This window comes from Falco punctatus (assembly GCF_963210335.1).
Source record: "Falco punctatus genome assembly, chromosome: 2".
NCBI classification, from domain to species: domain Eukaryota; kingdom Metazoa; phylum Chordata; class Aves; order Falconiformes; family Falconidae; genus Falco; species Falco punctatus.
The window spans coordinates 29,725,613-29,745,479 of NC_137581.1; the positions used below are offsets into that span (position 1 = coordinate 29,725,613).

At 37.0% G+C, this 19,867-nt stretch overlaps 1 protein-coding gene across 5 annotated transcripts in view; it reads left to right on the plus strand.

Moving 5' to 3' along the window:
* INTS6 (integrator complex subunit 6) overlaps window positions 1–19,867 on the plus strand; it is a 45,700-nt gene that overhangs the window by 8,851 nt on the left and 16,982 nt on the right. For all 5 annotated transcript variants that reach the window (XM_080375036.1, XM_080375037.1, XM_080375035.1 and 2 more), the window contains 2 exons: window positions 11,448–11,537; window positions 19,475–19,658. In XM_080375036.1, the coding sequence (XP_080231162.1) occupies window positions 11,448–11,537; window positions 19,475–19,658 (274 nt within the window). The remainder of the gene's footprint in view (window positions 1–11,447; window positions 11,538–19,474; window positions 19,659–19,867) is intronic.

The following is a 19,867-nucleotide window of genomic DNA, read 5'->3' on the forward strand; positions in this document are numbered from 1 at the left end:
TTTTATTGCCTGTATATTTTATTGAAAAATGAAAGGGATGTATTTAGTCATTCTGGTACTGTAAGGTTGACCCCAAATGGGCTAGATTTTTCAAAAATGTATAGGCAATTTCAGTCTTGCATTAATGAGAAATCAAGTATCTGTTATCTAAGCACCTATTGTTTTTGTTCTAGAGATACTGCTGCTGCCTCAGTTAATTTATTTGCCCTAGCCTACATAAATCTACAGTCACTATAGATTTAAGCCTAAATTTTTCCAGTGGGGAAACTAGGTTAATGCCTACAGCTGAATTAAAACAGGGAAGAAGTTGCTGGCTGCAAGATATGATACTAACCTTAGTAGGAATGTTGAATGACTGTGACTGGGACACTGAATATGTAAGACTTCTGGCTGTATGAGAAGACAGGAGGATTTTTCTGATCCTACTCTAGTTATTCTAATATGGGTGGCAAGTGTGGATCTTGCAGCACTGCAGTAGTAGATAACTAGAATAGCAGATAAATAAGTGCTGATTTTGTCTAACAGTTCCATGGCTTTAACGTTGGAGGTCTTTTAGAAACTTATCTAGCAGTAACTGGTGCAGGTGAAGTCTCCAGTATGTGGTTTTGACAGTGATTCAAGGACAAAGGTATTGAAAGTAATGCTTGATGTAATCTTGTTGACTTGGCCAGGAAACTTTTACCTAATAATCACATTTAGCGTCTGCTCAGTGTAGCCACTCCCATTTCCTGTAATTTATAGGGCTTTTTCTATCTACATGGAACTGCTACTGCTTGTGGAGAGCAGGGTGTTAATCTGATTTCATCCAATAATAACGTTTGAGGCTGAATTACCTGAATACACTGTGTATTTTGTCAGTGTAGTCTTGAGCAAAAAGCTACATTGAACAAATTCAGAATGTTTCTAATTGGAATCGGTTTAGGGCACTGACATTTTTTTTTGATGCTCAGCATACAGAATATGAGTAAAAAGTGGCTTCCTCTCTTCCATCAATATTTGCCCCCGCCCCCTGGCTTTGAATCCCAGAATACTGACTTGATTGTATGTATCTATATGTAAGACATAACCAGCCTAGCTGCCTGCTCTGCTTCTGAACTTACAGCCACTCAAGTGCTCATAGTTGTGCCAAGACTTACTTCAAGTTGTGAGTGTGACTTCATGTAGTAAAATAAATGATTGATTCAGATCCTTAATAAGCTGGACTATGAACTGTAGTGGTTCAGGAACCCGTTGTAAAACAGCTAAGTTGCTCCTGCTGTAGTGGTGACAAACTCTGGGAGGGAGTTGTGGGGGAGTCTTGGGGCAGTTCAGAAGAATTGCTGTCACTGAGCTATTTTCAGTCAGCTTGGTAGTACTCTGGATTGGTAACACCCCAAAAGGTGGGAAGAATTTTGTATACAACTTTTTGGCTTTTCCCCTTTGTTTTTTGGTGGGGTTTTCATGTGTGTTTTCCCTACCCCGTGTGCTGCTAGCTGTGAGATTCATTACCCTTCTCCAATATATGGAGAACAGAGGCCTGGCTTAGCACTGTGAATCGCAGTGACTGAGCTGGGACCTGCTATGTAAAGTCATTGCCGTGAAGCAGAAAAGGCTGCAGTAATTAGGGACTTGACCCAGGGCTTGACAAGGTCAGTTATTTTTGGAATTAAACATTCAGAAATATTTTTAGGAAATGCAATGGAAATAATCTTTAAACTCAGATTCTTTGGGGCTGACTTTAAAATTTTTTGGTATGGATGGTGGTTTTAGCTTTTTTGAAGTTTATGAAAGCTCAAATATAACCTATTTTTAGTAGCTTACATTTACTATATTCAGTTAAATAACTTCAAAAACTACTAGGATTTGTTGGTTGTTTATCCAGTTTCAGATGATTAACAGTAGGGATTCATTTACTAATCTGTAACTGGCTGATAAGGTGCATCTTTAACTGACGGTTTCTGTTACCTTAAAAATAAGGTACAAATGTGATCACCGTTGCTTTGCTGCTTGTATATTTCAATTTAATGTAAGGAAAAGTTAAAGTTCTTCCCTTTTTGGGGTTATGTATCTGTCACATCAGTGCTTATGCGTTTCAAATATCAGTGGCTTTTTGTTCTTAATTTCAACGTTGTTCTTCACCGCTTAATTACTTGCTGGTGTTCACTATATATGAAAGCTATTCTACATTTTTATTTTGAGAACGTCACATAATTGTGAAAGATTCAAGGACTGAATTGTTTTTGAAACTTACCAAGGACCTTATCTAAATTGGAGCACTTAGAAGTTAATCAAGAAGTTATCCCTTATATAATATGTTATTTAGAACTCAATTAAATTTGTTCTTAGATGAAAGAAACGGGGCAAACCTTTATACTAAACCAGCATTTTTGAAACTGTGACTTAGTGATGTTGGAAACTGATTTAGGCACCTGAAGACATCACTGTATCTTGAGATTTTAAATCTGATGTCTTCCTAAATTCTACCATATATTCATTGTTCCTTTATTGTTCAGTATGAACATAGTCTAAAGATGCTTCCTTGGCACACATCCCTTGTGTTTTGACATATGCGCTATTCAATATGGAGATTCTGTATTCCAAAATGATAATTTATTGCATTGAATCTCCTTTTCAGGCTGCTTTGGGTAGCTTTTTTGGTTTTCTTGCTGTTAGTTTTGGTTTTGTTCTTAGCACAAACTTTGAGTAGAATTCCAAAATGACTGAAGTTTTTGCAATTAAATAGTCTTTAAGCAGTACATTGAGTGCCAGACTTGGAAACCCAGAATGTGTAAAGTTATGGGCATCCATAAAAATGATACTAAGCATAGAGAATTTTTGTTGCACGTTTCAAGATGGGTATGTAATGAAATCATTGCCTATAGAACACAAACTTGCAAGCTCAGGCAAAGCAAGCAGCTGATATGCCTAAATATATTTTTATGATTTTTTTTTAGACAAAGGATTTGTCTTTTATGCAGTTCAGATAACTGGTTTTTCCCTGTAGTATTTTTAATTGTAGAAGGGATATCTGACTGGATCATCGATTTTTTTTGCTGTAGGGCTTTCAGACTGGGAAGGACAAGTATAAGATGACAAGTTTGGAGCTTCAACAGTTAATTGAAGCCATAAATGGTTATTTTTAAAATTGTTTAGAGCAAAGTACTGAGGAGCAAATTACTTTTTTCATCCCATTTATTTTCCTTAATACCTTAAAGTTCCTTTTCTTAAATGGAACTTGCATTGCCTGTGTTATAGACATAGTGGTTGTTTCAAAAATGCTCCCTTCATTTTTATATTCTGTAACTGGTGTGCTGAGGAGTTTGATTTCTGGCTTGGCTTTAGGAAAAATCTGCTGTTGCACTTGTGTTCTGCTTTGAAAATCTTTTGGTAACTGTTCCCCCCCCCCCCCCCCCCCGTTTAAACCTGTGATTCATTTGTTCCAGTCAAATACCAAAAGCTTCAGTTGTACCACCAAATCAATGTCCTAACTGCATGTGCAAAAATAATTTTATCTACTGCTAATCTGTAGTGCTGGTAAGGGATGAAGCAAAACCCATGTAACTACCTTGTAATCCTCCATGACATTCTGTGTAAGAAACCATGATTAGTGCCCGTCTTGGGCATTGTAGTAACTGTTAGGTATTTGTAGTATAGTTAACTAAAGAATTGTCTAGGACATGAAAAATTACTTTGCCTATAATAACCTTGCTGTAGCCTATAGGGAAAGACAACTGTACATAGCTGAATTTAGGTTTTGGAATCTTCTCACCTCATGGAGAAAAGTCTTTTTTGGTAGACTCACTGCAAAACTGTTGCCATTGATACCCAGACTTTCCGTGTGAATTGAGTGGAGGAGAAATTGACTGCTTGAAGAGCATTTTCCATTTCCTTGGGGGAAAAGATGGTGAGTTAGTGGAAGCATGAGTTCAGACCTTGATATAAATTCTAGCAGACTCCCTTAAAACTCTTTATTTTTAAGGTCTTCTCCAAAACATAAAATAATTTGAGATAGAATACTATTTTTCAGCTTCAAAAGAAAAGGGAGTGTGTGTTTAATACAGTTGAATGTTTGTGGCTGAGCCTACCAAAAGATGGGCAATCAGCAGCAAAAAAGGTAGAAGTGGAATGATGGTATGTGCTGTCCCTGGTGTCAGGAAACCATGAACTGTTGGATTAAATGCAGAGTTAGATCAAGTGATTAGGGTTCAGTGACTGATTACTACTTATTTGTGCTTATGCAATAATTTAGAGGTTTTTGGTATACACAGTTTTAGAAAAGTATTTACTTGTTTCTATGTGTTTTGAAATAGTATTCAAACAGAGCATGCCTCCTGTTTATCTTCTTGTTACTCATCACCTCATACAAGGATAGATTTTATTAACTTGTGCCCCCTCTGCTGGCTACTTTTCTAACTACAAAGTAAAAATTCAAGTTTACATAGGTGAGGTACTCTGGCGTGTTATTTTGGCTGAACATCAGTGTAGAAAAGTCCCTTTAATGGGTGTAAAACTAAACCGGAAACCGCATGAGTCCTAATCTGTGTGTCAGTGGTGGTGTTGAGAGGTGGTGTTTTCATAATGCATAGTTATTATCAGGGGCTCAGTCAGGACTCCTTCAGCGTTTCTCAAACCTGTTTCTTTCCCTCATCGTTAGCTGAAACAATTTGGTGTTTTTACCCACCCTGTATGTGTATATTTTTTCATATACAAATGAACAGAAGTATCTATGGTTCTTGGGGGCTATGGAGGACTACACTTCAAACTTCTAAAACCTACTATCATCTGCATTTCTGGTAGCAGTCATTTTCTCCTTAAGTTGTAGAGTGCTGTGCTTTTGGGTGCAGTAAGGGGCTCTCTCAAATTACCTTTAACAGGTGATGTCTTCTCTGCTGCCTAGCGTGAAGGGGAGGTAGAGCGTAAGTTCTCCCATCTTGGATACTGCAGGGAGAGCTAAAAGGTTTCAATGTTATTATAGAGGATGTATGTCCATAATGGAGATGTTTGTGGAGGGAATTAGTAATAAGAATCTTCCCACTGACCTGCAGCCCTTTCAGAAAAACACTGGGCGTTTTTCCTCAGTGGTAGTGTAATTCCTGGAACAGTGTTTCATTAGGTTGTTTTATAAGATTCCAATCTGTGACTGATCTGGCATCTGTCTTTGCCATTGATCAGGAATCAAGGGAGATATCTGTTTTATATTAAAATTTCTTTTATGACTTAAACTTCGTAACAGACTTCAAAACACTTGTATAATACTCAAGCTATTTAGTGTTGCTTTCATTAAACTTTCTTCTGAGGCTTCTGAGAGTGATCTTGACTACATCCACTGTGCAGTATCTGGTCATCTACTAGTAAGGCAGAATTGCTAATACTGCAAAACTGCATTATCTGTTGCATAATCAACAGCATCAAGGGAATATATAAAAGTCTTACAGACAGCAAAACAGATGAGTTAACAATTTTCTTTGTGCGTGAAGCCTGGCTTGTCAGAGATCTTAAGCCCATACAGAGTTCCAGTATGTTCCTCAGCTCTTACTTACTCAGGCTGAAATCACAGAAGTGTCTCTCTGACACTTCAGTGGTTCCCATTCGTGGGGTCAGTTTCTATTCTAAAACAGCCATAACAAATAAATATGGTTTCAAAGCTGTTTTTTATCATGCATGTTCTGTCACTTTGATCACGCTATGATGCAGTTCAGAGGTGCTGTACTTTTCAGTCTGGCCACAGAATCATGGACTTCTATGGCATATCCTGTGAGAAGTCGGTTTTATCAAAGCAGATATTCTGGTAGAACCTGACTGCCCTTTGTGCACTTCCTCCCAGCATATTTTTTTTTTGTGTTCCGGTAGATCAATGTTTTATGGTGTGTTTCTGCTAAGTATTAATTAGGTGATATGCAGTGTAGCTTTATCTGGGAAAGCTTCCATTTAAAAATATTTTGCTTCTTACCAAGTAGTAGAAGTACATAAAATACAAATGATTCTATGGGTCTTCACAGCTGTATTGATTGGTTCTGCAGTGATAATAAAAATAGTCAAAGTTGCTGAAAAATGCAAGTGGGACAAGTAAGAAGCTGCACAAGATGCTACAGTTCTTATGCAGCTGACAAACAGAGCATAGATAAAGATCTGTATGTTTGACTGATAGTCATCTGCCGCAAGCAATGAAGGGGAAAGTCTCTAATAAATGTTAAATTAATGTTTTCAACGTTTCATGATGTTGCTAAAGCGTAACTGAAGTTCCTAACATACAAAAAGTGAAAACCACAATGGATCTGGACCATCCGTTTTAGTTTGTTGCAATTCAAGCTCGTTGGTTTGGTAGTTTTTAAAATGTTACCAGTTTTTTAAAAGTACCTTTAAAGCTAATAATTTTGCTATAATTCTGACTTCTTAGATTTAATTTTAAACTATTGTTTTTCAACAGTGGTTGCTCACACTCTTATGAGCATTTATGAGAATCTTCACCTTTTAAATTCTGAAAAAAATGATAGTGCACTTTTGTATTTCCTGGTCAGATAGCTAAATTTACTGGCAGTTAAGGCTGATTAACTTATGAAGATAAAAAGGCTTTGCTGAGGTAATAGGATGTGTGATGGATGTGCAATACAACTTTGGTTAAATTTTGTGATTTACTAAAATGAAAGCATACCTTTTAACATTTGATCATGAACTGAAAATGAGGTTTTCCCAGTGATTACTAATGTGTTCTGTTAAAAATATGCACTTTATTTCAGTTGACACTTATTTGCAACTTCTAGCCTTTCTTGGGCATGAAGCTTTTGTACTACATATTTCTTTTTATAGTAGTTGCTTGTTGAACATGTCATTCTTAGTCTCTGACTTGGCATTTTTTTGGTCATGTTTCTACCTCAGCTATTTCTTCAGATTTTCAACACTTCTGACTCTGAAATTAATATTTAAATGTGTGCATTGAGATAACAGTAGTCTTAAATCAATCTTCTTTTACTGCGTGTATAATATTGTGTACTTGCACATCTAAAGGTCTCAATAGCCCTTGAATTGCTTTACCTGTACACTTTGAAGAATAAAAAATAATCTATGAATGTATTAGTCATGCTGAAACTCATTGCTAAGCTTACTTGTCTATGAAATGGAATTCTTAGTTTTGAGAGTCTTAACCAGATAATAATGTGTCTTGATAATTTGGTATACTTCTGGCTTGATCTGAGACTCCATCTGAGAGCATCACACAAGCTGGGGTGGGCTGGCTGTGCCTCTTACTGTGACCCCATGTGAATGCTGTGGAGCTCAGTGATGCTCACAGCTCGGTATTTGGTTTGTTTTTTTTTGTTTTTAGGTTTTTTTTGTATTATCTGAGCACAGAGCTAGTTCAGCTGGAGACTGATGAAATGGCAACCAGTGTTAACTGAGTTGCTTTGTGTTTTGGATCAAGTAGTTGTGAAGCTGTCATTGTTTAGAAGATGTGTGTTGTGTAACAGGTAGGTTTTAAGGCTTTGATATTCTTCCTTGTTCTTTTTTAGCGTAGCAAGCTTGCCCTGGTATTGATGCTGATTTTTAAGTAACTCTATTCCAAAAAGAGGTCTTTGGTTTTTTTTTGTCGTCTTTGTGCATTATCTGTCCTTGAAAATGCGGATTTTGGGTAAACGAATAAAACCCTCTTGTACCACATAACTTGGTGGTTGAACAGGTTGATCAGTCCTTAAAACCTTAGGTGCTTCTTCCTTAGTACTTCTTTCACCACTGTTAGGAACCTTCAGAGGGAAAAGTGTATTATTGAAAATAATTTGCAGTCAGATTACTCTAGCAGCTATTTAAACTGAAAAGGATACCAGATGAGCCAATTTGCCTACGTGAGGCAATTAGCTGAAATCCCAGTGGAAGCTCGTTGCTACTGAATTTTCAGCTAGAAAAATAAGTAATATTTAGTTTTTCCAAAATACTTGTTTATAAGCAAATCTATTTAAAAAGAAGAGCTTGAAATAAAAGTTGAAAATACTTTTCAGTTTACTGTAGCCTGAGTAGTAAATTGGCATTCAAACTGCCGCAGTTTAAATATAGCAGTTGAGTTTCTAGACTCTAAGATGTTTATCCACTATCAGTGGTTATAAGCTGTCTGAAAACAGATATCACAAGAACAGAAGTAGCTTTGCTTGTGTGCTTGTTAGAATAGACCTGTATAATGCTAGCTTAAATTGTGAGCGATGACCTTATGTTTCCCAGGGTATTGGTGCTGAGGCCACGTTGATCTTTACCCTAGTCACTTTAAGAACTCAGCATTTCACACTTCCTCTGCTTCACTTTCCTGTGTGGGAATGTAAGATGATACTAAAGTTAGCTGCTGTGGATTATTTTTGCTTTTGAAATGAACAAAACCTCTTGGCAATTAGTTAGTTGTCAGAGTAAGTTGTAAACAGGCTTATTATTTACACCTTGGTATGCTGAGCTGATTTTGAATGCATTTCAGCATACCTGTAAGCTGCCAAAGAGCTGGCAACATGCTCTGTCACCCACTGTTTCACTGTGTAACTAAAATAATTGAGCTCTGCTGAATTGATTTCCTATGCATTCAGTCAATGATGTTACAATGTATTTTGAAGAATATGGTATTTCTCAGAATTCAAAGTAAATTCAAAGTGTTTTAATGGTATATTTTAAAGAAAAAGCAATAGAATCTAATTTCATTATCATGGAATTGGATTCATTAGATAGAAATAAAGTTCTAAACCAGCAATTGACAAAACTGTGGTTTTGTTAAAAAACTGGTAACCAAGTCCTCTGGAATTTCATTTCACTAAATCTACTGAAACATCTCTGAGAGCTTATGTAAATGGGGTGTTTTGGTGTTTTTTTAGGAATATCTGACTTAATACTGGTGTTGTATGCCTTCATATAGCTAAGGTGAGAGGTGGGGTCAGAAGAGTCAGTGGTATTCTTTAAGAATTAATGACATGTAAATTTTTAGTCAAAAATAGTGAACCTCAATAACAGGCATTTTATCTGACATTCTTCCTTGAATATATTCTAATGTTGTTTCTGCTCTTTTAGGTGGAATGTGGATACTTAGTTCATGTTTCTAAATTTCACGGAGCTGTGAACCTAAGTGCAGCTAAGTGAACTCAGCTCTGTTCACTTGTCTTTAAATAATTCAGTGGTGAATTGTGTACTCTGACTTGATTTCATAAATTCTTTCTCTAGAAAGGGTAATATTTATAGCTGTATTGATGAGTTGATGAACTTGAGATTACCGTATTTTTCACATCCAGGTAGTGAAGAAAAGATTTCAAGGGGAAACTTTCAATTTTTGCTTAGAGGTATGAAGTACTCTGCGGCAGTGCACTGCTCATATTTCCATAGTTATCCTGTAGGTGATACCTGTGGAGTTGCGAGTTACCTTGTCTTTGGGGTCAGTGATTCTCAGTGTAGCTGTTACCCTGGCTACAAGTGAATGTTGTTTTTGTTCTGGTAAAGAGATTCTTGTTGTTGTAAATATGTTGCTATATGAGTTGATTTTTGACTGTTGGTGATCATCCATCGTACAGGCAAAATGCACGTGAAATTATGAAAGATACTGAGGATGAACTCATTTTTCCTGGGGAAGCTCAAGCTTAGAATTTCTTGTTTCCTTCCTTATGATTTCATAATAACTCTAAGCCTATAGGGTTTAAATTTAAGGCTTAAATTTTACATGGGTAAAATTGAGAAAGATTGTAGTTGAAGTACACCAGTGTTAAGATAATGAGGATGTATGGATAACGTTGTCAGATAAGGTTGTCAGAGACTAAATTTTAATACTTATATTTCAAATTGGACCAGAAAATTGACCTAAAGTGTTGCTTATGACATCCTAAATATAAAGTCTTGTTATTTTTATCAATTGTTGATTTATATTTACAATCATTTATTAGCAGTAGGATTAAAGTATTTTTATGTTCAGTGTTCATGAGAACAATATCCTTTTCCTCTAGTTTGAAACCCTGCTTTCAATATTATTTCAGTGCAATGTAATTAGCTTCCAGCTGATGTTTTGCAGTTGTGGTGAACTATTAGTTGGTAGAATAACATACCATAACTGTTCTTCAGAATTAAATGAGGCTAAATATTCTTAGGAAGTTATTTTAATTAAAATTGAGTGTAGTTTGAGAGTACTTTAAATTCTTCTGAGTAATTGTTTAAATTGAATTATGAACTAGCTTAGCTTTTCTGGGAGAGATTTATCTTTACTTTTTAATATTTTTTGTCTGTAGTAATGGTATGCTATTTTCTAAAAAAAATAGCCTTTTCACTAAGGTTTGAGAAAATGTTGAACAAATCTAATTTTTCTGTTGGTGTATAATAAATTGACCGCTGTAAATGTGGTGTTGCCATTTCAAACTGGACATTCCTCACCAAATACATTTCAGATTGTTAGGTGATGTTTCTGTTCGAAGCATGCAATCAGTAGATGATACTTTGTATTAAATGTGTTCTAAAAAAAAATTAAAAGCTCTTTTTCTAAAACCTATTAGTTTTCTCTCCATATTTTTAGAGTAAATTGTAAGCATTCATGAGATAGTTTGCCTTTATAAGTAGAACTAGGCTGTGGGTCTACATGTATTTTTCTTTGTTTTCTGAAGAAGAAAAATGATGCCTTAAGCTTGGCGGTAGAAGAGTAGGACCCACTAAACAAAAGGTGGTGGTGGCTTTTATCCAGTTCGTCTTTAACCCTAGCTGGAGTAGAATGTGCTGCCTGGGCTTGGAGTTGACATGTGCATGGATTACTTTGGGTTCCTCTTTTTTCAGGGGGCCAGAAGGCTGCTAGCCCAATAGCATTAGGAAAAGAAAGTGCCAATAGCAAACCAAGTTTTTTTTGTTACAGTTAGACTAGTTGAATGTCTTGGTGGGATTACAGAATGTCTTGCCTTGTTTATGTTTCTGCCTTAATTGATTCATATAGAAAGCTTATCTACTTTTCAAGTACTTGTTTCTGAGAAGTCTCATGTTCATGGTTGAACCACTTTGGTCAAAATGTAACTGGTACTATTAATGTCAGTTTTCCTTAATGAGTATTAGTTCTTAACTCAGGGATGGTGATCAGAGTACTACACAAATGCTTTAGATGGTCACAGTAATTAAATCACACATAAAATCAGCCGTGTAATAGGAGGAATTGCAAGTATCTCTGCTTTCAAGAAACAGTTGCTCCTCTAAGCAGCTGCTAGTTTGCCAGAATACTGCAGTACACATTGTTCTTAAAGTCCTATATTAACCATTTTTGCTGTGTTTTTATATGCATTTATTGTATACAGATATATTTAGTGTCTAGCTTTACATGGCCTAACAGCAAAAAGACACAGAAACCCATAGCACTGTACTACATAGTACATGACAATAACTACCTTGAGCCTCATGGTTTTCTTGGTAGGTATCAGTGGCCATTTAATGATTGAACAGAAGATTATGAATTTGTGACACCATTTTATTTAAAATTGCTTTTTTTCCCTTAGGGACGAAACCCCTTTTTTCTGGAGCCAGCAATAATTATAACTGTTACTGATGGAAGTAAATTAACTACTACCAGTGGGATACAGGAAGAGGTAAGATCTGCCCTATGTTTACAATGATGCGTACTAAATGTTGTGTTAGGCTACTGTTTACAGTAGGAGCATAAATGACTTCTCAAAAGTATGCTTATAACAGTTTAAGCTTGTATATTTTTTCCTTTAATTTGAGGTAATTTTATGCAATAGCACTACAAAAATCTGAGTAGCTCTTTTTCCTTATCACATGTGACAAGCATGTAGTACAGCTGTTGGTAGACTTAATTTGCCATTTTTATCCAAGGAGTTCATGGCTTTTCAGATATATTAACAGAAGAAATCAATTTCTGTAAAGCATCTATGTCTGCAGTTGGTCTAGATAGGAGTTCTTTGTGTATAGACCCAGATCAATGTAGGGATTTCTCAAAGGATGTGGCCACTAGGGAGTATGTGAAATATATATTTCTTTCACACTAGTCTCTTAAAGTGATTATAATAATATCAGTAGTGTCCTTATCCAAGATAAAGGCTGAATAAATTTATTTCAGATTAGATCTGTAGAGCAGTTTAAAACACCAGATCTTCATATGCTGAAGTACCTGCTCACATCTGGCAAACTCGGAGCTATAGAAAATGCTGAGGCACTGAACTATTTTGACTTGCTGGCCATTTTGAATTCTTTCCTTAAAAAGATGGGAGATGTCACTGGGGATAGGGTTGGTCTGACCAGCTCAGTGCCCGTTCCATGAGGTAGTAAAAAACCCCAAACAATGACAACAAAAAAATCCCTAAGATCATTCCCTTTGCAGGGAAAAGGTTAATATCTGAAGGTCTGTCCTAAAGCTTGAGGGGAGGATTCAGACTCTTCCATGTGGTACACCACTTCTGACTATAAAAGTTAATTTGTCATACTTACATAGCTGTTCATTAGTTATTTGAATTTATCCTAATACTCTGTTATATTGTGTCCTTACAGCACTTAGAGAAGTTGTTTGTATGGAAAGTGGTATTTGAATGTTTTTATAATTTATCTGACTTAGAGGAAGAAAGTTGAACGACCTCGTAATTTTATGTGGACTACTAACAAATAGCCATAGCCAGTAACTGAAAGGGAGTGCCTGAATTCATGATACCAAATAGGTTGTCTGTCTAAAACCTCATTTTCATCATACTTTTTTGCCCAATACGCTATTTTTAGCTTTGTTCAGACGGAGTAGAATAGCAGCCTCATATTTACAGTGATTGTCACTGAGGAAGTATTAATTAAACAGAGGGTAGTGTGACACTATTTTAGAGCCTTCTACAACATGTAGTGCTATTAACAGCAGAATACTGTTGTTTTTTAAGAGCAAATTAGGTAATCACTTAGCTGTGTAAGTCCTTTCTTGAGGAGAAGCAACCTCTCTGCTCTCAGATAACTAACTTGCAAAATCTGACATTGACATCCTGGAGTGAGGGACACCCAAGATGCTGGGAAGGTGAAGCAAATGACATCTGGGTAGAGGCTGAGAACTGGGTTTGTTCAGCTTTTAGAGGAGAAGGCTATGGGGTGAGGTTTTTTTTTAACCACCATACACAACTTAATTGTGGGGGGAGCCAGTCTTTTCTTGGAGGTGCACAGGGCTGATATGAGAAGGCAACAGCTGCAAACTGCATCTTGGGAAATTCTGATTGGATTATCAGAAATTTTAACTGGGTGATAGAGCACTAGTGTAGATTGTCCAGTGGTTGTGTGATCTTCATTACTGGAGATGCTCAAAACTGAGTTGGACAAGGCCATGAGCCAATCAGAAGGCTCTGGACTGTGTAACCTTCACATGTCCCTTCCAACATACACAGTTCTGTGGTTCTACATTACATTTCTTTTCATCTTGTTCATTTATCCAAAGTGATTTCAGAAAGAAAGCTATTGGCTGTCATGAGGTTTTTTTTTCCTTATGGCAGGAGTCAGGATTTTCTATAGCCAGTGAGGGTTTTTTTCTGTTCCTTTTCCTTCAACTTTTTCACCTTAGTCTTCACACAATGACATTTTCTTATGATCAGGCAACTATTTGGTCACATGTTCACATCTTTAAATTGTTGTAACATGTTGAGAAAATGGGTTTTCTGGAGGCTACTTGAATCTACCAAATTTAGGCTTGGCTTATAAGTGGTGCTGACTGATAAGTGTGTGCCACACCCAGAGTTTGTGTTATGATAGCGACATTGGGTCAGATACACTTACATGATTTAATGATTGCTAAACTACATTCTAGAGATGCAGAATCTGGTCTACTAATGATTTCTTGGTAAATGAGCAAATTTAAACACATTGCCTTCTGGAGGAACTGAAAGGGAGCACTGCTTTTACATCCTGCAAGACAAAATGCAAGTTGCTTGGAGTGCTCTTCCATATGTATTTACAAGGTATATATACCCAGCAATGGATGTGATTTTTTTTTTTTGTGTGTGTGTGCGCCATAGCTGTACTGGTAGGAACATCCTTAACACTGTCAAAGAGCAGAGGAACAAAGCATTCAGGGTTGCTTCTGTCTTTCTGGGATGGTCTTTTGCGTTTGTCAGCATGTGTCCTATTGATCAGAAATTTTTCTTACTGTAGCCTGAGCGACCTTTACAGTTACCTCTAAGCTGGACATGCAGAAATGAAGTAGAATTAATATACCACCCTGGAGATACAGAAGTCTGTTGTTGCTCTTCTGTTTGATAACAAAGCTTTTTGGTCACTTTCAAATGTGCCTTCTGTTCTTTGGGTTTGACTTTGGAGCGGCTTTTCAGAGTTGGTGTTGGAAGTGATCATATCCCACCGGTTATGACAACAGTGTCTTTACTTCTTGTGTAAAGTTCTTATCATGGACTAAGGTAGTATATTTTTAGTTCTTTTAAAACTTATGTACAAGAGAACTGACAGAACATTGTTTTTGGAATGCCTGTGAAGCCAGCATGGAACCTGGAGGCAAGTTTTCTCAAAGCTTTGTCATTCACGTGAACATTTGCATTTTTACCAATGAAATCAGCTTTATCGCTATGGGAACACTGTCATTTGCCCCAGTGTGAAGCAGTCAAGCTTAAACACTGTTTCGGAGCTCTTGCTGAATTCTTCAGATGTCCTATTCCTTTGTGGAATTTAATATGGGTTTTGAAGATGAAGAGCCTTACCCATTCAGTGCTACTTTGTGTCTCGTGGATGTGGTTCATCGGACTGAAGACAGGAATGATGCAGTCTGTGCAATCATCATCTTCACCAGCCCAAGTTAGTAGGATTTTTAGTACTGTCCCTTCTGGCACTGACTTTAATGCGTCAGTGCTGATGAACTGGCACTCATCAGTATTGCATTCAGCATAACACGTTGACCAGATTCTTCCCTGGATTCACTTGTCCCAGTCATACTTGAGAAAGACATAGGCTCATACTGTTGGAATAGCATTATTAATTATTGGTCTCATGCTATGGATTCCTCTTGCAGTGGCTTTCACTGCTGGCCTGATCCCTCACATCTGGTCTTACCCCTTTTCTGATCTTTCCTTTACAATTTTTTAATTGCTTGAGGGGATTTCTCTTTTCTTTGTGATGAAATGTCATACTTCTCCAGTTTTGCAGCTGCTGAGCAATGTTTCCTTCCTTCTACAAGCTCCCTTGTTTTGAGATGAAGCATTAAACTCTTGTTTGCAAGACAAACTGGGTTATTGACCTATTGATACATTCTGATGAATGATTATACAAACCAAAAGCATGAGCAATGCTGCTTGGCTTCTGTATGTTGTCATTCTGATCTACCAGTTATAGGAGACTCTTACAGGAGGAATTAGTGATTTTCTTGACTCCTCATCCCGGAGTGGTTTGGCATTGTCATATTGATCCTTCCCAGGGTTGATCAACTTGTATCCCTGCTGTAGTAACTGTAACAAGTGTGAAAATCCTGCTTGCTTTCAATAGTAATTGGGAACTGTAGACGCTCTGTAATATTTTTAATTCAACTACCTCCAGCTAAAGATCTTGATTTCTAAACAAATTCTGCAAGAAATATGTGGCAGATCTCATTAGATGTGTAGTCCTGTCCTTCCTCACCCATGTTATTCCTGTTCGCAGCAGTTGCCAGGATCACAGCATTTGGCAGTGAGCCCCAGAGCTCTTGACATGTGAATTCTGTGTAACTATCAGCTCAGTGTGTACTTGCTTGTGGCTAACTCTAGCATCAGAATGGCTGAGTATATGATATTGTTGACATGTGTCAGTTGGACCTGGTGCCTCTCTGTGATCTGAAGTTATTTTCTATGGAATAACAATTTGTGGCTTCCTATCTCTGTGTTATAACTAAATGTAATTGGATGGAAAAAGATAGGAAAACGTAATGCTGCAGTTAACTCTTTAAGCAGAGTTTCTCAGTCTGTCAAGGACTTGTTTTCTCAGCTAGGCTTGAATCTTATTGCCCATCTTTAGTCCTTCAGTTCTGTAATAATTAAATGCTGCATTTGCTTGGAATGTTGGATGTCTTTTTATGGGTACCAGAAAAGCCTGCAAGGAAGGTTACTTGCTGATGGATTATTTTTTAAAGACTTTTTAGATACAAAAAGACAAAGTTGACTGTACCTGTATATGGATATTTTTGAGTACCTAGTCATGTAACAATCTTTTATGAGATTTCCCAAGATGGAGCTGCCTGTAATTACCGGGACACTAAAGCTTAAGCAGTGCTAGTGCTGCCCACCATAATGTTTGAGCCTGTACATGCAGTCATTGCCAGAAGAGCATGGCTCTCTTTCACCAGCTGCCTTGGTACTGCAGAGTTCTGTAGTGCTTATCTAGCTTTTATTCAACCTAGGGTCTCTGGGATCCTCAGATTTTATTTTTATTTTTTTAGAATTTCAGATGGTGCTGCTTCTTATGATTGCATAAATGTATACAGAAACAAGGACTCCTAATAAATAAAAGACCTGCTCACCAATAACAGGGTTCTTTAAGATCTCTTCAGTAAAAGTCTGTCCTCCAAGTCCTCTTGGTTATTCAGTGGTTGGTTTAAGTGAGTTTAAAGGCGTGGAAGAGGGGCATAAGGTGCACACCGCTGTATTATTGTAGCATTAAAGCATTTGGGAATGGTAGGGTTTGTGTGTGCTCCTACAAACTAGTGTTGAGACAAAGCAGCTGCTGGGAGGACACTTGTATGTGGTTATATATAGACATGTTGAAGACCACTGCTAGTAAATAACCTCCCTTTAAACGGTTTGGTCTGTCTTTTTCTCAGCAACCAATATGAAGGACAAAGAGGGAAAGATGTGCATACCTTCATGTTGAAATGTGTGTGGGGAAAGAGAAATGAAATGCAAGATGTACATTTCTAGGCTCATCTTATTTTATGCTAGGTATGCAGTTGCTATGGTAATACAATACTAACTTAGAAAAAAATGAAGTTACTGGAGGCGAGAAGACCAAGTTACTAATGGCTGTGGAGAATGAGGCCTGGTTTGAATCTGTAACTCCTCCAGTATCATGGATGTTAAATTTAACTGGAATTACACTGTTGGAAAGTGAGGACATTTGACTTGATGCTGATGGTGTTGCATGTTGTCTTACAGTTTGAGAATATTTCTCATAGTAATATGTATATAACGCAGTGGCCTGCTCCTGAGAACTGTTTGATTTTGGGGTTCTCTCAATATAACTAGCTGAGCCAAATAAAGGTTTTGTAGTTTGAGATAAACTGAACTCAGGATAGTGTTGGTGCAGGGTCCAATGGGATACTTAATATATGTAAATATATTTAAGAATATGTATATATGCTGCCTGGAGAAAAACAGTGCTGTTACATAGGTATGTTTTGCAGATGAAATGTATTCTTCAGAACTAGTAAATCTTCTGTTCAGTCATATCTAAGTAGGAAAGTTTGGTGAATGGTGTTTCTTAAAATAGCCCCAAGTGAGGATGCTGTAGTGCTTGCAGGTGAGTCAAGATTCTAGGCTGTTTACTAAGAATGTGGCTATTCTTTTAACTGAGTTTTCTTTGCCAGGCAGGCATTGCTGTCCCTTTGTGTGAAAAGGGGAAAAGACATGCATGTGAATCAGTAATAAACTAGGGCCATAGCTGAGTGCCATTTGACCAATTTCATGTCAGACATTTGGGGAAAATAGTGTTTTTCTCATATGTGCCCTTTGCTTGCATCAACAAAAGCAGAAATTGAGGAGGGAGCATCAGGTGTGCTGAAAAGCCCAAGGTGTTCTGATTCTTGCTCATTTGTTATGAGTGGGTTTGTTGTGTTTCTTCCTGTCTTTGATATGGCAATAAATTGATTAATTTTCAAACACGAAGACATGTGTTTTTCCTGATATGAGATGCTTGCTATTACGTAAATAGAAATAGCTGAGGTTTCCAGATTGGAGATTAGGTTTAATGCTTTCAAGTTAATCTCTTAAAAATAAGCAAACAAGAAAAAATTTTCAACAGCTTGTTGCAAACTCCTTAACTAACTATTATGAACTAAAAATGAAGGCAACTTTTGCAATAGGTGCTTTTGTGGACTTGCACCAGATTTTGAAACAGACTAGTAGTTTCCTTTGCTAATGTTGATTTGAGATTGAGAATTGGGATTGTTTTGAATGCTACATGAGAAGTGTTTGAGGAAGTGCTGAGTTTGCTTCAGCTCTTGGGCTTAACCTTTGTATTTAGCTAGATAATGGAACTATTTGCACCACTTCAGTTGTTGCAGTCAGGATTATTTTTCTTCTCCTTTATGGCTGCAGTGCTCCAGGTGAAATGAGAATTTTGCTTATACTGCTGACAGTATCATCAGTCAGGGATCTATCACATTTTTCTGAAACTTGTAATTGTTGTAACTCTAGTCTATCTGTTCAGGGCTTCTGTAGTTGGATGTTTTGGTAAGCTTTCTTTTTCCCCACTAATCTCTGTGTGAGGTATCTGGATGCAAAAAGAGAGGTTAGAGTATTCTGAATGCCTTGTGCTGTCCCTTAGAAGCTAATGTATTGATTTTTTTTTTCTTTTTTTGTTAGCTAGTTATAAAACTGCTGCTAACTCTGGGTATTTTAGACGTTCTGTTAGTTTCTCTGGCTGTAGCTGTTAATGGATAGTAAATGATACCCTGACCATTGCTGTATCTTCAGCGCAGCATGTTTGAAGTCTGAAACTTGAATGTTTTAACTGTCTCTTCTGAGAATTAAAGTGAAAAAGAATGTCCCCATGTATTTTATGTCCCTGGATAGTATCTTCAATATTTTCAACTAAAACTTCTGTGTAGTTCTTCCCAGAGGCCACACAATGGCACACAGCAAGTAATTCTTCCTTGTACGGGTAGCTGTGGACTGTTACCTAAAAGTGAGAATTCATTTTGCATTTCAGTGTTGATTTGAATCTTAATCGCTGCTTTTCACTTAAAGCACAGGCATGAAGGCATGAGTTTGGTTGTGGGATATACCCAAGTTATGTAAAATCTCTGCCTTCTGATTCTATAACATAACTACCACATTAGTTCACTTTTTGAAGTTATTTAGAGTAGGTGATCCTGGCAGTTCGATATTTTTGAGCAGCTATACCCAAGTTATATTTCTTCCACAGGAGTCCTAGATTAACATTACCTTTTCATTCAGGTGTGCTTTTTATCTTGAAGGACGGAGGAAAAGAATGAGATGAGAGTGGGCCTGTTCTGCAGAAAATGGTTTGAACAAGAATGCTGCAGTGAAGCAGTTTTTAATGCTGAGATTCTAAAGAAAATATTCTATTGAGTGAAGCTTAGATCAGTTTTAAAAAGTGGCTGTTCCCACTTGGTTTTGTAACTCTCAACTTTGTGCATCATGTTGCCTTGAAGTGTTTGAAGCGTTGATTAAATGATGGGTGTCTTGCTTGTAATGTACAGTACCTGAATCAAATTACAGATATCCTATGGAGAGGTTACAGATATGTTTATATAGAGTGAATTGCCATTGCTGTATAACTGAATTAATTTTTGTTTTAAAAGCAGTTTATTCACAGATTTTAAATTACTTTTCAGCTCCATTTACCTCTCAATTCCCCCCTACCTGGAAGTGAGTTGACTAAGGAACCCTTTCGATGGGATCAGAGGTTATTTGCTTTAGTTCTCCGTTTGCCTGGTATTACTGCACCAGAATCAGAGCAGATGACAGGGGTACCGGTGGATGACTCTGCAATCACACCTATGTGCGAAGTCACAGGAGGCAAGTGACAAGTCAATATTTCTGAAAATGAATTCAATTTAGCTCTATTAATCATGTACATATCATGGAATATGTATTTCTAAGTTCTTACATTACTTGTAAGAACTCAGAACTCTGAAATAGTAAAACTAAAGATCCTTATTGCATTAAAGAACAGACAATTTAATGTAACCTGTCTTGGAAAAGTGTGAATCTACAGCAGTTCTTTA